Below are 13,822 nucleotides of genomic sequence, written 5' to 3' on the forward strand. Positions count from 1 at the left end.
ATGATATATAGGCCTATCTTTTATAATGTTTATAATTATTATTATTATTTACAGTAAAGTAAACCTTAATTATAATTAATATATAAGCGCATTAGTCATACGTCCCCCCCCCCCCCACACAAAAAAACAGAATGAAAACTTAAACGTGGAATAATATATTTATATGATTTAGCATTAGTTACTCAATTTTGACTCCATATTGATTACACTTTAATTATATTAATGATATCAATCTAGATTTTTTCAGTGTTAACATTTATTTTAGTAAAAAATTGAAATTAATGATTTTAATTTTTAATACCCGATAATATAGGGCCCGATTTGGACTAGTTCTTTAATATAATTACCATGATTACACCACTAAATTAACAATAAAGATTATCATTTAAAGAGCCATCGTCAAAATCTTAAACCACGTGTTTGGATAGAAAAAATATTAACTTACTTACCAACAATAAATTTGTAGTGAAAAGTTATTAAAAATAGAATATTTGCGAATCTCAGCATCGTACATGTAGCCTGTTGTGCATTTGTGATTTCAAAATTACATAACGTAAGATTATTTGTATAGATTCTTAAATACATCACCACTTGAGAAAGCAAAGGAGTATGGGATTGAATGACCAACATGACGTTATAAAAATCGTTAGACGTACATTACTAGTTGTATACAAATATATATTCCATGACTCTACAAATAAAGTGTAATGTACTGTATTTGTGCTATATTTTTCTTGTTATCTGCACACTTGGTTATTTCTTTGACTTTGTTTCAAGGTTAAAGACAATTACAACATAAAAACTTGGAAGGCCAAGTTCTTTTCACTTAAGTCCTTAAATTAGTTATTTGTGTTTTGTTTTACTTTCATTTTTACTTCATTGTTTTATTATGATTGCACCATTATGACTGTGTGTCACTAAAAGTGTGAAAACTTTACCAAATTTGTGTTGGCGGAAATTTTTTTTGCGGAACTTGACGTTTCTTGGCAAAATCATGTGAAGACGAGGCTTTTTAACACAAGCATGCTTAAGTGTAGACCAGTAGACAAACTTCGGCAAACAAGTTTACAGATCGCATTTTCCTACCTCCTCCTACGATTATTGTTTTTAATGGCTGAAAACCGGTTGAACAGCTCGAGTACAGCATCATAATGTTGAAGACAGGCCGATTTTCTTTAAAAATTACTATTTTGATAGATTTAAATATACGTTTATATAAATGTATTGATTTGCGACGAATGGAACATTCCAAATTAGGTATTATTATACCTCCATGGTTTAACACAAGTAGGTAAATTTATGGGCCCTTAGAGAATAAACTTAAAACCTTAAGATAATAGTATTGCAATACTACTATACAACACTGTAAATACCTATTAACCAATTTTGGTCGCCATTTGAATCGCAAACTTCTTTACCGTGAGTGTTGGTACTGTTAGATATAATATAAACATATATACAAATAAACTTTATTACTGTATGTGTGGGAGGCCCTACTGTTAGATTATAAACACATAATATACAAATAAACTATATTACTGACAGTTGGAATTATTTAATAATCACAAAAAATATAAACGTCGTAGTGGTGTATCGTCACATGTACTTTACTATTTCAATTGACTATGACAGTGACAGTTTTAGTATTATTAAATCGCAAATGTTTTACTGTATTTAGTGGTGTATTATTTATAGGCCTATAAAACATGAAAACAATATTTCGTTGCTGTGTGGATAAAAAATATATTTTAAAATGGTTCCTCTTTGTACCTTCCCTCAACCTTAATGTTACATACAAAACACAAATTGGGTTTGTTGAAATGAGTCCAAAAATCAAAAATGTGGTTTCTCTTTCAGTAATTCCCAGTGTGCTAATTTTAGTTGACTGCATAACTTATCGTGTCTATTGCGGTACGTACATTTGAAATCGCCAGTTTGTTTACGCTGAAATTACTGTGTATGGGCACGACCTAGATGGTACGCGAGCGAAACGAGCGTACCATCTAGTAGTAATAAGTGTGCATGTGGACAGAATTACTGTAGTTCTGCAAACTCAGATTTGATAAAGTTTACAAGTACAGACCAGACCAGACTTGTAAACTCAACGAAATAAATAATAGTAATAATTGTGCAGGTGGACAGAATTACTGTAGTTCTGCAAATAAAGTTTGATAAAGTTTGCTAGTGTAGACTAGGTAAATCATCATTATCTGTATCGTTTATCAGTAGGAACCCAATTCATAAACTGATTGCAGTGGACGTTGCCCTCATTTGGCATGTTAAGGTAAGATACTAGTAATCTATTTACTAATAATAGTAAGTATTACCAACGTGGTCATGAAAACATAACACATTAAGTCACTAGTCTTCAAACAAAATTGTATCACAATGAAGAAACTTTCAATTACAATATGCGTTCTTGTTTTATTGTTTTCAAGTAAGTGAGATTTCTTTTTCAAGAAATGTATTGTATTCATCAATCGAAACAGTAGGTCTATTATTTTGTGTTGTAATGATATGATTGTGTAACAACTTTGCCCACTGCTAATTAGACTTTACAGACAGAAAACGCATGGGGCGCTAGAAACACACAGTACCATGTTTTCTGAAATGTTTACACAAAACACAAACAAAACTGTTCAATATTTGGTTCTTTTATAATCAAGTGAATTAAGTAAGTAGTTTTAATTCATCTTAATTGTAATATCTTGATTGACAAATGTTCTGCATACAGGTTCTGTGATTGTTGCTGAACCATTAGACATCTTAGAGATACACCAGGTAACATTTGATACAGCCGAGGTTCAATTTGTGTCGAGTTTGGTATACGATGCAGAAATCTGGGCACAGACAACTGAATGCTATAAGGTAACAACGTCTGAGCTGTTCGATTTAGCTCATCAACCTCTCGCTTATATGCGAGGCTCTAGATCATTGCGCGGTGTTTCATTGCGTAGTGTCTGTGATTCCAGTCGAATACGGCTTAATTGTTGATGTTCAAACGACGGTCAATTATGCTACTTATATCAGGGAAGAGTGAAATTGCATCCCTGGTTATATGTTCTAAAACATTCAGATCATTTCAAGTCGTTGATTTTGGTATTATGCTTAAAGCAAATTAATGAAAGCAGCTTTTATGTTTTGTTGCAGTGCAAGTCGCTATTTGTTTCGGATTTATTATCAATGGAACATGTTGAATTACTTGTTGATACAAGGTATCCAATGCTATTCCAAGTTAAAGAAAAATACAACACAAATAGTAATACTACAAGGTAAACTTTTATTTTCTTTATTTTGTTAACTCCTCATTAACGTTAAAGAGCACCATTCCTGTCATACGTTTTATTTACGCAGATAATTATACTTTTTCAGTGTTAGTTTTAGATACCATTTTGGTGAAAATGGAAAATACAACGTTTCAGTCGAAATTGATAATCAGTTAATTTTTGTTGTTGACGTTTTAAAGAAACCAGATTTTAGTGCTACATGTAAGTTTTGAAAAGTGCACATTTCTTAATTTCAATACTAAATAAGAAACTATACTAGTGAGTAGTTTGTCAAATGATTAGGGCCTAGCTTACACGATAGGCTTAAATTTAATGTTTGTCAACAAGGTGTAAATAATCCAAATTGGGAGAGTTTACTGTGGCCTAGTGCGCACTTTTTCGAAATGAGTAGGGAGTTACCCAGATTATTCTAGCTCCTGTCGTTAGTCACTGCGTTGGGGTAACAACCCTACCTAAATGACCCTTGTTGGCTAGTGGCCGTATGCATATTAAAAATCCCAAGTTTACAGTAATTTATCTTATAACTTGTATTTTTCAGCAATCTTTGTAGCAATTGGAATATATGCGGGTCTCATATGCTTGTATATTGCAGTTAAACAAGCTTCAAGGTAGGTGTAGTAATGCTTTTCATTTTGTAAAAATTATACGTTACGCTTACGTATAATACAAGTTTTTTTTGTCTGTTTTCAGACACAAGTGTGTAAATAAAGTTTGTGGATCGGATGTTCTAAACAACAATGTAAGTATAACATTCTAGAGTAACAGTAACCTGTGCTAATACAATAAAAGAGGCCAATGTATATTATTGTCAGCAGAGACTATACGGTACCACATGTGGGGTGACAATTGCTGCAAAACCGAATAATGCATCCTGTTTATTGTCGCTTAAAATGATATGTATCGGGTGATTTGTCCACTAATGACGTAACTGTTTACCCTTACATGCACCAATCTCTTAAGTTACATTCACACCGGGATTCACACTTACCTGTTTCACCGCTTTACGGAACACTGCGAACACTAAACACAGTGCATCTTTCGGAAGAGTAAGGGGTTACCCCGGTGTCCAGTGGTGCTTAGCCCTTGTCGTTGTGGACAGCAGGGAGGGAGATGGAAGTTATTGTATTTGAGAGAGGGTAGTCTTATACAATACAATCCATTATTCATTACACTGATTACTGGTTCAAGCCAGATTATGTTCAGCCATTTAATTCATTCAGTACAAATAATATCATAATCAACAACAATAATTACAAAATACATTTTATTTGATATATGCAGGCAACCGTGTCGTTAGAACATCTCAAACAAGAACAAACTTCTCATGGTGAACAGAGCAGCGCTAAAAGTGGCACGAAACCAAGGACGAAACGATTGAGATCATTGGACACATTCAGAGGGTAATTGTGTTCGTTTGTGCGCGCGTGCGTATGTATGTTTTTTGAGAGAATACAACAGTAAAATATAAGAAGTATTATTATTGTTTATCCTTAAATTATATGTAGTTTAGCGTGGCTTCATTTCGGGACAGTAGACGAAGGAGACTGTACGTCCGTCTTCTACGTTGACGTCTGTTAAATTGCCGCTCCTTCGTCCAGCACTAAAGCTCGCTATCGTGTCATGTACACAACTGTACTGGTACTGGTACTGGTTCAAATAACCGTCTCACAGAGACATCTGGTAGCCATTGACTTAAAGTTGGCATTTGGATGTGTTACTTTTAAATGTAGGCCTACAGTATGAGAGTGACTACTACCAAATTACACAGTCTCAAAACAACTTATAAACAGTTCATATATACAGTTAAAACATTGCTGGGAATTATAAATTTCTGTTGAAGCAGGCTCTAATGAAGTTGCATCTAGTAAGTTGACTTTGTTGTACAACTCTATCAAGTATTGATGGTATCGTGAATTTATTTTAAATTTGAGTATGAAGTTCTATGGTATCTTTCATACACAAAGTGTCTTTGATTCATATTCTTGATTTAAACATGATTGGCGTTTCTTTTTTATTTTTATATATAGTCTCTCATTAGTAATAATGATTTTTGTTAATTATGGTGGAGGACGATACTGGTATTTTGAACACAGCATATGGAATGGTTAGTTAATTTTGTAAATAATGCAACAAAAGTAAATTTCTTATGAATGATAGTCCCATTGTACCAACGTACTAGTGTACTACTGTACTAGCGAAGAAAAACTAACAGTGTGCCTTCTATATCGTCACACAAAATATGGTTCGTCGCTGATTCTTCACAATTGATACTATTCAGAAATACGATTATCAAATATAATGTAAAGATATCAATTATGCGCTTTGTCCGTGTATTCATTGATATACAAGTGATCTTTTTCTTTTTAAGGTCTTACAGTAGCTGACCTTGTTTTCCCTTGGTAAGTAATCACTTTAACATTGTTCTTTCTTGTGTAACATCGGGTTTTACTTGTGTTTTAATGATTCCAATACACTTCTTTTATAGGTTTGTATTTATAATGGGAACTTCAATAACTCTATCCCAGCATTCTTTGCGTTCGAAAGGGGTAACCAAGCTTGAACTATTCAAGAAGATAATTCGTCGAACCATCATACTCTTTCTACTTGGTCTATTTCTAAACACTGCTGGGGGTAAATGAGATTATTTATTTGTGTACTGTATCTCCAATCAAGCCAAAACGTAACGTAATTAATTTAAATAATTATTGACTTTGAGCTGATTGTAACGAGAAACAGGCTTTCTAATCTTCGTCATATCTTCGTCTTTAATCTACGCTAGATAGCTTTCTTCGCTATCTGGCTTTCTTCGTCATCTCTTCGTCTTTCTTCGCTATCTGGTTTCTTCATCATCTCTTCGTCTTTCTTCGCTATCTGGTTTCTTCATCATCTCTTCGCCTTTCTTCGCTATCTGGTTTCTTCATCATCTCTTCGTCTTTCTTCGCTATCTGGTTTCTTCATCATCTCTTCGCCTTCCTTCGCTATCTGGTTTCTTTATCATCTCTTCGTCTTTCTTCGCTATCTGGTTTCTTTATCATCTCTTCGTCTTTCTTCGCTATCTGGTTTCTTCATCATCTCTTCGTCTTTCTTCGCTATCTGGTTTCTTCATCATCTCTTCGTCTTTCTTCGCTATCTGGTTTCTTCATCATCTCTTCGTCTTTCTTCGCTATCTGGTTTCTTCATCATCTCTTCGTCTTTCTTCGCTATCTGGTTTCTTCATCATCTCTTCGTCTTTCTTCGCTATCTGGTTTCTTCATCATCTCTTCGTCTTTCTTCGCTATCTGGTTTCTTCATCATCTCTTCGCCTTCCTTCGCTATCTGGTTTCTTCATCATCTCTTCGTCTTTCTTCGCTATCTGGTTTCTTCATCATCTCTTCGTCTTTCTTCGCTATCTGGTTTCTTCATCATCTCTTCGTCTTTCTTCGCTATCTGGTTTCTTCATCATCTCTTCGTCTTTCTTCGCTATCTGGTTTCTTCATCATCTCTTCGTCTTTCTTCGCTATCTGGTTTCTTCATCATCTCTTCGTCTTCCTTCGCTATCTGGTTTCTTCGTCATCTCTTCGTCTTTCTTCGTCATCTCTCTTTGGCTTTCTTCGTCATCTCTCTGTGTGTCTTTCTTCGTCATCTCTCTTAGTCTTTCTTCGTCATCTCTCTTAGTCTTTCTTCGTCATCTCTTTGTGTCTTGCTTAGTCATCTCTCTTCGTATTTCTTCGTCATGTCTCTTCGTCTTTCTTCGTCATCCCTTTGTGTCTTCGTCGTCTCTTCTAAATATTGATGTCTTGTTAAATTTGCTATAACGTGTTTTTTATTCAAGGTCATAACGATTTACATTTTATAAGGATTCCGGGAGTTCTTCAGAGGTTTAGTATTTCGTATTTTGTTGTTGCAATCTTGGAATTAATTTTCGCAAAAGCCCCACGAAAGGTGTCAGAGGTACGTCCATTATTATCATATTCAATTTAAAAACAAAACAAAAAAAAGCGTGACGTGACATTATTGGATGTCGACAGCGTGATGTGATTTGAAGCATTATAACGTGTGTGACGAGGCGTAATTGTTTGCAGCACGTAACGTGATTGGACATAGACAGTGTGACGTGATTGGATATACAGTAGACACTATGAATTGACGTTATTTTATGTAGATGAATGGATGCAGGCAACGTGATGTTAAAGTCAAATACAAATACTTAACTATCACGCACAGTATTGAAATACAATTACCGAAATAGGATGTAAAGGGCAAGTTTATTAAAAGGTTGGTTTCAAATAGTTTTTGTACACTTCTGTTAGGGTAACTGGTACAGTTATGTGGCCGATGTCTTCGATTACTGGGCTGAGTGGTTGGTCATCATTGCACTGCTGGTAACACATACATGCCTTACGTTTTTACTACCAGTTTCTGGATGCCCAACGTAAGTATCTTTATTATTTTGGTATTTGGAAAGTTTTAGAATAAGTCTAAACAAAGAAATAATATTTTGAAAGGAACACGGTATCTCAATTTTGTCAGTGTCAGAAAACTGACAACTATGTCATATAGTTAACATAATTTGAAATAGCGCATCAAATTCAGTGTGTCTATCTTTTTTAATAGTGGCTATCTTGGACCCGGAGGAGATATGATCTATGTCATATAATTAACATAATTTGAAATAGCGCATCAACTTCAGTGTGTCTATCTTTTTTAATAGTGGCTATCTTGGACCCGGAGGAGATATGATCTATGGAAAGAATAGTTCTTATAGTCTGTGTACTGGTGGTGCTGCCGGATATATTGATAAATGGTTCTTTGGTGAAGACCATATCTACCAATATCCAACTTGCCAGGTAATATTGATTAGTGTTATAGGCTCATTAAATTATAGTAGGCCTAAACGTTTGGCATTAACAGTTAACGTTTGATTCTTCTTTTTAGGCTATCTATGGCACAGGGGCGTACGATCCCGAGGGTATGCTAGGCTCAATTACTTCAATTTTCATGACGTTTTTGGGACTTCAGGTAAAAATAATTGCTGTCGCCGTTTTGCAAGAAAAACTATTGTATCTTCATAACTGAGTACAGAAAACGACATATTATATATATATATATAATAGTACATTGTCTCTAATGAATTAATTAATGTTATGGTCACAAAATTGCAAATTAAAAAAGACGCTCTAATGCTGTTTACATTTCAGGCTGGAAAGATTATATTTCATTTCCCAGGAAACGGTCAGAGATTGACGCGTTTAGTAATTTGGGGTATTATTACGGTATGTATCAGTACTACATAATTTATACATAAGCCTAATATTTTAGACCTATTTAGAATACATTAGTTTCTTCATTTGTATTAACCATACATGTTGTATTTATATTCAGGGTGCGATAGGAACTATACTGTGTAAAGCATCAAAAGACGATGGCTGGATTCCCGTCAATAAAAACTTATGGTACTCCACATTTTCTATTACAGTTAAATAATACATTTCTTTATTCTGTTCTGTTTTTCAAAATCATACCTTTTCTGCAGTGTTGTATGTCGTAGCGCTGTTTTAACTATGAAACCTGGATTTGAACCCAGGAACTTAAGATCCGTAGATTCCTAAAGAAGTATGATAATCACTGAATTAAGCTACATTGCTACTTAGGCCTAATATACATCACTATTTGGCAACCTTATAATTATGAAATGCAAGGCCGAGTCCAAATACAAACTGAATATGTCGTTGGCTAGGTACATTGTTATTTATTTTATAGGTCTCTGACGTACGTTCTTGTCCTCGCTTCGATGGCGTTTATATTACTGGCATTCTTTTACTATATCATAGATGTCAAACCTTGGTATTCCGGTAACCCATTCTACTATGCTGGTACACATTTTAAAACTGTTTTTTAAAATAGAGTTAGGCATATTGTGATGTGTGGGTAGTAGTAGCAATACTCGATAACATGGTCAAGGAAACTGAGTCAATGTAAGTAAAATATCAATGAGGTTGGCTACAGTTGTTTTAATCAAATCCTTTTGAAATAATATTCTTTTATTTTCAGGAATGAATTCAATTCTACTGTACGTGAGTCATGAAGTTTTCTTTGGATATTTTCCGTTGTCGTGGGCTCCTTACAAGGGTACTCATGCCGAGTACCTGGCCATGAATCTTATAGGCACTTCTATCTGGGTTCTGGTTGCTTATCATTGCTATACTATTAAGTTTTTTCTTAAAATTTAATAAGAGCTATGTTAAGACTTTAAAGCTATGATCATAATCGTAAAGTTAAAAGCGAACGATTCTGTAAAGTTACGTTAACATCAATGTTGTACTCAGTGTATTGATTGTATATTTTGTTGGGATGTTTTCACGAAATTAAAATCCGACAGTGATCGCATTCCATTGTAACGTGGGTAATTTACATACAGGTGATGGCCGCTTAAAGGTTCATAAGAAGAAAAGGGCATATGGGGTTACAAACAAATAAAGTGTTAACGTTTGTAAACATATATTTAGATAGTTTACAAAACACTTTTGATTTTACTTAAAATGCTGCTAACATCATCTTGACTTCTTACCGCTGGTTGTAATAATAATCCCTCCAGTCGGCAAGCATTTAATGAAAAGAAATAAACTTACGTTATAACTTACAAATATATTATATATCAATGTATAGTTGTACAAAAGAATGTTAATTGTTTTTACCTAAAATGTTGAAAAATGGCGCTCCGAACATCATCATGTCGTCATATATCGATGGCTGTGATAGTGGTCCCTCGAATAATCGGAAAGAATTTAATGGAAAAAAAAGTAATGTTATATACAAATATATTATATATTAATGTTATTGTACAATATTATGTTGATTGATTTTACCTAAAATGTTGAAAAATGCCACTCTGAACCTCTAATCTTGTCTTCATATATCGATGGCTGTGATAGTGGTCCCTCGAATAATCGGAAAGAATTTAATGGGAAAAAAGTAACGTTATATACAAATATATTATATATTAATGTTATTGTACAATATTATGTTGATTGATTTTACCTAAAATGTTGAAAAATGTCACTCTGAACATAATCTTGTCTTCATATATCGATGGCTGTGATAGTGGTCCCTCGAATAATCGGAAAGAATTTAATGGAAAAAAAAGTAACGTTATATACAAATATATTATATATTAATGTTATTGTACAATATTATGTTGATTGATTTTACCTAAAATGTTGAAAAATGTCACTCTGAACATCATCTTGTCTTCATAAATCGATGGCTGTGATAGTGGTCCCTCGAATCGGCAAGAATTGAATGAAAAGAAATAAATGTTATATACAAAATATTATATATTAATGTTGGATATAGTTTTAAAAAAGAAATAAATACGTTATATACAATTATACAAGTACAAGATTGTTTTTACCTAAAATGTTGAAAAATGCCGCTCTGTACATCATCCTGTCTTCATATCGAAGGCTGTGATAGTGGCCTCTCGAATCGGCAAGCATTTAATGAAAAGAAATAATAATTTGATAAGAAGTCCGTAACATTTCGGTAAATATAATTGTACAAAACAATGCCGATTGTTTTTACCTAAAATGTTGAAAACATCATATTGACTGACATCATCGGACAGGCTTACATAAAAATTTACCAATAATGGGTAAAAGGGTTGTCGAGAATAATCTTGTACAGTACCATAGTTGTAGATTAGCAGATTATATCATTCGTAAACTCTTAGAGAAAAAATACCTTAATTAATATAAAGAAAACATTGTTTTAGGCCTAAATGAAGTGAACTGTTTATGCTTCTCAAAATATTACAGTATATTAACAAATCTCTTATATATTTCAATGGGTTTTTAAAAATGTATTATTTAAACATAACTATTAAGGAATTTGAATGGATTACAAAAACATTAGAAATAATAGAAATTATTGTGTGTACTTACTTTATTATAAATAATACTTACCAGTAGCAACGCAAAATGTATTTGTTAAATGTTTTGTAATAATGTTGAATATATTTTTGAAACACGTAAATTAGAGATTAAAATCGATTTTTAATTATTTATTATTGTTACAATTTTAAATTGTTATATCACTATTAATTATTCTAATGTTAATATCATTATTAAAATTTATCATATCAAAAATTAAAATTACTCAATACAATTATTATTATATTGATTAAAATTATATTTAATATTACTATTTAAACTAACGCCCGTTGACACGTCGATTTCTCTTTTCATTTTCTGCCATTGTTTCTAACTTGTTTATTAAGAAATCTAAAGAAGGTCGATGTTCTGGTTTAACTGCTGTAGTGTCCTTTCCGAGTTCAACCATCTGTCTACTTTGAATTACTACTCCTAAACATTTGATTACATAACCGATAGCATACACGTCACTCTGTACAGAGTTGCAGGAACCGAAAATGTATTTTTCTGGCGCGACTTCCCGGTGGTCCAAGTGGTATTTAATCAGTTCGGCTGACGATTTGAAAGTTAGCTGGGTGTTTCCCCTTGGGTGTTGTAGGGTGCTAGCCATGCCGAAGTCTGATAGCTTCGCTCTGTGGCAGATACCATCGTGGTTGATGAGGATGTTCCTTGCTGCCACGTCATTATGGAGAACTCCTCGCTGGTGCATGATGTTGAGGGCAATGGTCACCTCTTTCGTTATGGAAATGCAATCGAGCTCACTCAATGACGGCTGTCCAGTTCGCATTGCTTTCAGTAATGTTGTACTGGATAGGGTCAGAGTATTTCCAACGAACTCCTGCACCATGCAACAAACATTGGCTTGGCGAAAGACGCCCAAGACACGAGGAACTGAAGGTTGGTCACTCATCAACTCCATAACACGTGCTTCTATCACCATTTCGGACCACGCTTCATCAGCATTATCGTACCTCTCCAAAAATGCCGTCTTGACTGCAACTAGATTTCCTGGATACAGAGTCGACGACATCAAGTCAACGCGACCGAAGCTGCCATGACCAAGCTCTACAGGGTTGCTAAGGTTGGATACACTCGATCTCTGCAGGATCTTCACATGCGGCAGTATTTGATCAAGATGTTTTAATGTTGCATCTCCCTTGTTACCAACGGTTTTTGTTGAAGTGGTGGAGTTACTTGTCGAAGAACGATTGTAGCTACTAGTAGATGACACTGGCCATTGTGATGACGACGATGCTGGTATCTGACCCGGTGATAACGCTGTTAGTGTTGGGGAGGACAACGACGCAGATGCACTTATCTGACCAGGCGATGATGTCGAAGATGACCTTGGCCGTACAGACGTTGATTTTGATAGTGATGATGACTTTGATGATAGTGATGGTGTTGAATGTCGTGATAGTGAGGTTGACACTGGAACTGCACTTGTTGATGGTTGGATTGATGATAGAGGTGATGAATATGGTGAACTTAAGTTGCTATCCGCTGCTTGGTAACTTGTGATACATAAAAGGTTTAGTACAGCTGCCCAAACCCTTCTAAATAATGACTTTCTTCTTGGTTGGTGTCCTACATCTTGCTGAGATCTACTTAAATTCGAAACAAGAAACGTTATATTATATTACAAAGTTATTATCAATTATTCAATATAATAAGCATATACTTAATACGATAACTTGAATAGGCGCTACTGATAATAATGCCCCAGACTCTAATTAGGCCTACCTACATACAAACTAAAGTTAGGTCTAGCCTGGCTAGGATGCCTTACTCTACAGCAACTTACCATATATATAAATAAGTAGCTATACTATGCTAGCCTAGGTAGAGGCAGGATAGGATATATAGGCATAGCCTATTTAATTATAGGCTACCTACTACTCTACTACGGCCTACAACAGTAACTAAATAACTAGGCCTAGCAGTTAGCAGTCCCTCATATTATTATTAATATTAGGCCTGGCCTAGGCCTATACCTTTATGTAAGCTTAGACCTCTAGGTCCTATTCTTAGCCTAGCCTATAAAATTAATGCCCCAGACTCTAATTAATTAGCTCTACCTACATACAGACTAACTAAAGTTAGGTCTAGCCTAGCTAGGTTAAAGATGCCTTTACTCTACACTACAGCAACTTACTATATAAATAAGTAGCTATACCATGCTAGCCTAGACTAGATAGAGGCAGGATAGGATATATAGGCATAGCCTATTTAATTATAGGCTACCTTCTACTCTACTACTACTACGGCCTAAAACAGTAACTAAATAACTAGGCCTAGCAGTTACTCATATTATTATTATTAGGCCTGGTCTAGGCCTATACCTTTATGTAAGCTTAGACCTCTAGGTAGGTCCTATTTCTATTCCTAGCCTAGCCTATAAAAATTAATGCCCCAGCCCAGACTCTAATTAATTAGGCCTACCTACATACAGACTAACTAAAGACAAGTTAGGTCTAGCCTAGCTAGGTTAAAGGATGCCTTAATCTACAGCAAATTACTATATAAATAAGTAGCTATACTAGGCCTAGGCTAGCCTAGGCCTACTACTAATAGTAATACTAAGATAGCCTAGGACTCGGAGGTAGAGAGGCAGGATAGGCTAGCCTA

The 13,822-nt window shown here is 34.5% G+C and overlaps 2 protein-coding genes across 2 annotated transcripts; one reads left to right on the forward strand and one right to left on the reverse strand.

Moving 5' to 3' along the window:
- The first annotated feature begins 2,388 nt into the window (after positions 1 to 2,388).
- LOC144845688 (heparan-alpha-glucosaminide N-acetyltransferase-like) lies at positions 2,389 to 9,801 on the forward strand. Its single transcript, XM_078703116.1, has 18 exons — positions 2,389 to 2,437; positions 2,735 to 2,868; positions 3,151 to 3,272; positions 3,373 to 3,488; positions 3,826 to 3,895; positions 3,978 to 4,026; positions 4,569 to 4,687; positions 5,315 to 5,391; positions 5,656 to 5,686; positions 5,773 to 5,918; positions 7,099 to 7,217; positions 7,577 to 7,698; positions 7,978 to 8,113; positions 8,202 to 8,285; positions 8,465 to 8,539; positions 8,649 to 8,719; positions 9,027 to 9,139; positions 9,318 to 9,801. Exons 1-18 carry the CDS (start codon positions 2,389 to 2,391, stop codon positions 9,494 to 9,496), a joined length of 1,812 nt encoding a protein of 603 aa, XP_078559242.1. The 3' UTR covers positions 9,497 to 9,801.
- Positions 9,802 to 11,474: 1,673 nt separating this feature from the next.
- LOC144845689 (serine/threonine-protein kinase StkP-like) lies at positions 11,475 to 12,458 on the reverse strand. Its single transcript, XM_078703117.1, has one exon. The coding sequence runs from the start codon at positions 12,222 to 12,224 to the stop codon at positions 11,475 to 11,477; it is 750 nt and encodes a 249-aa protein (XP_078559243.1). The 5' UTR covers positions 12,225 to 12,458.
- Positions 12,459 to 13,822: the final 1,364 nt, after the last annotated feature.

This window comes from Antedon bifida, chromosome 6 (genome assembly GCF_963402885.1).
Source record: "Antedon bifida chromosome 6, ecAntBifi1.1, whole genome shotgun sequence".
Lineage (NCBI taxonomy): Eukaryota > Metazoa > Echinodermata > Crinoidea > Comatulida > Antedonidae > Antedon > Antedon bifida.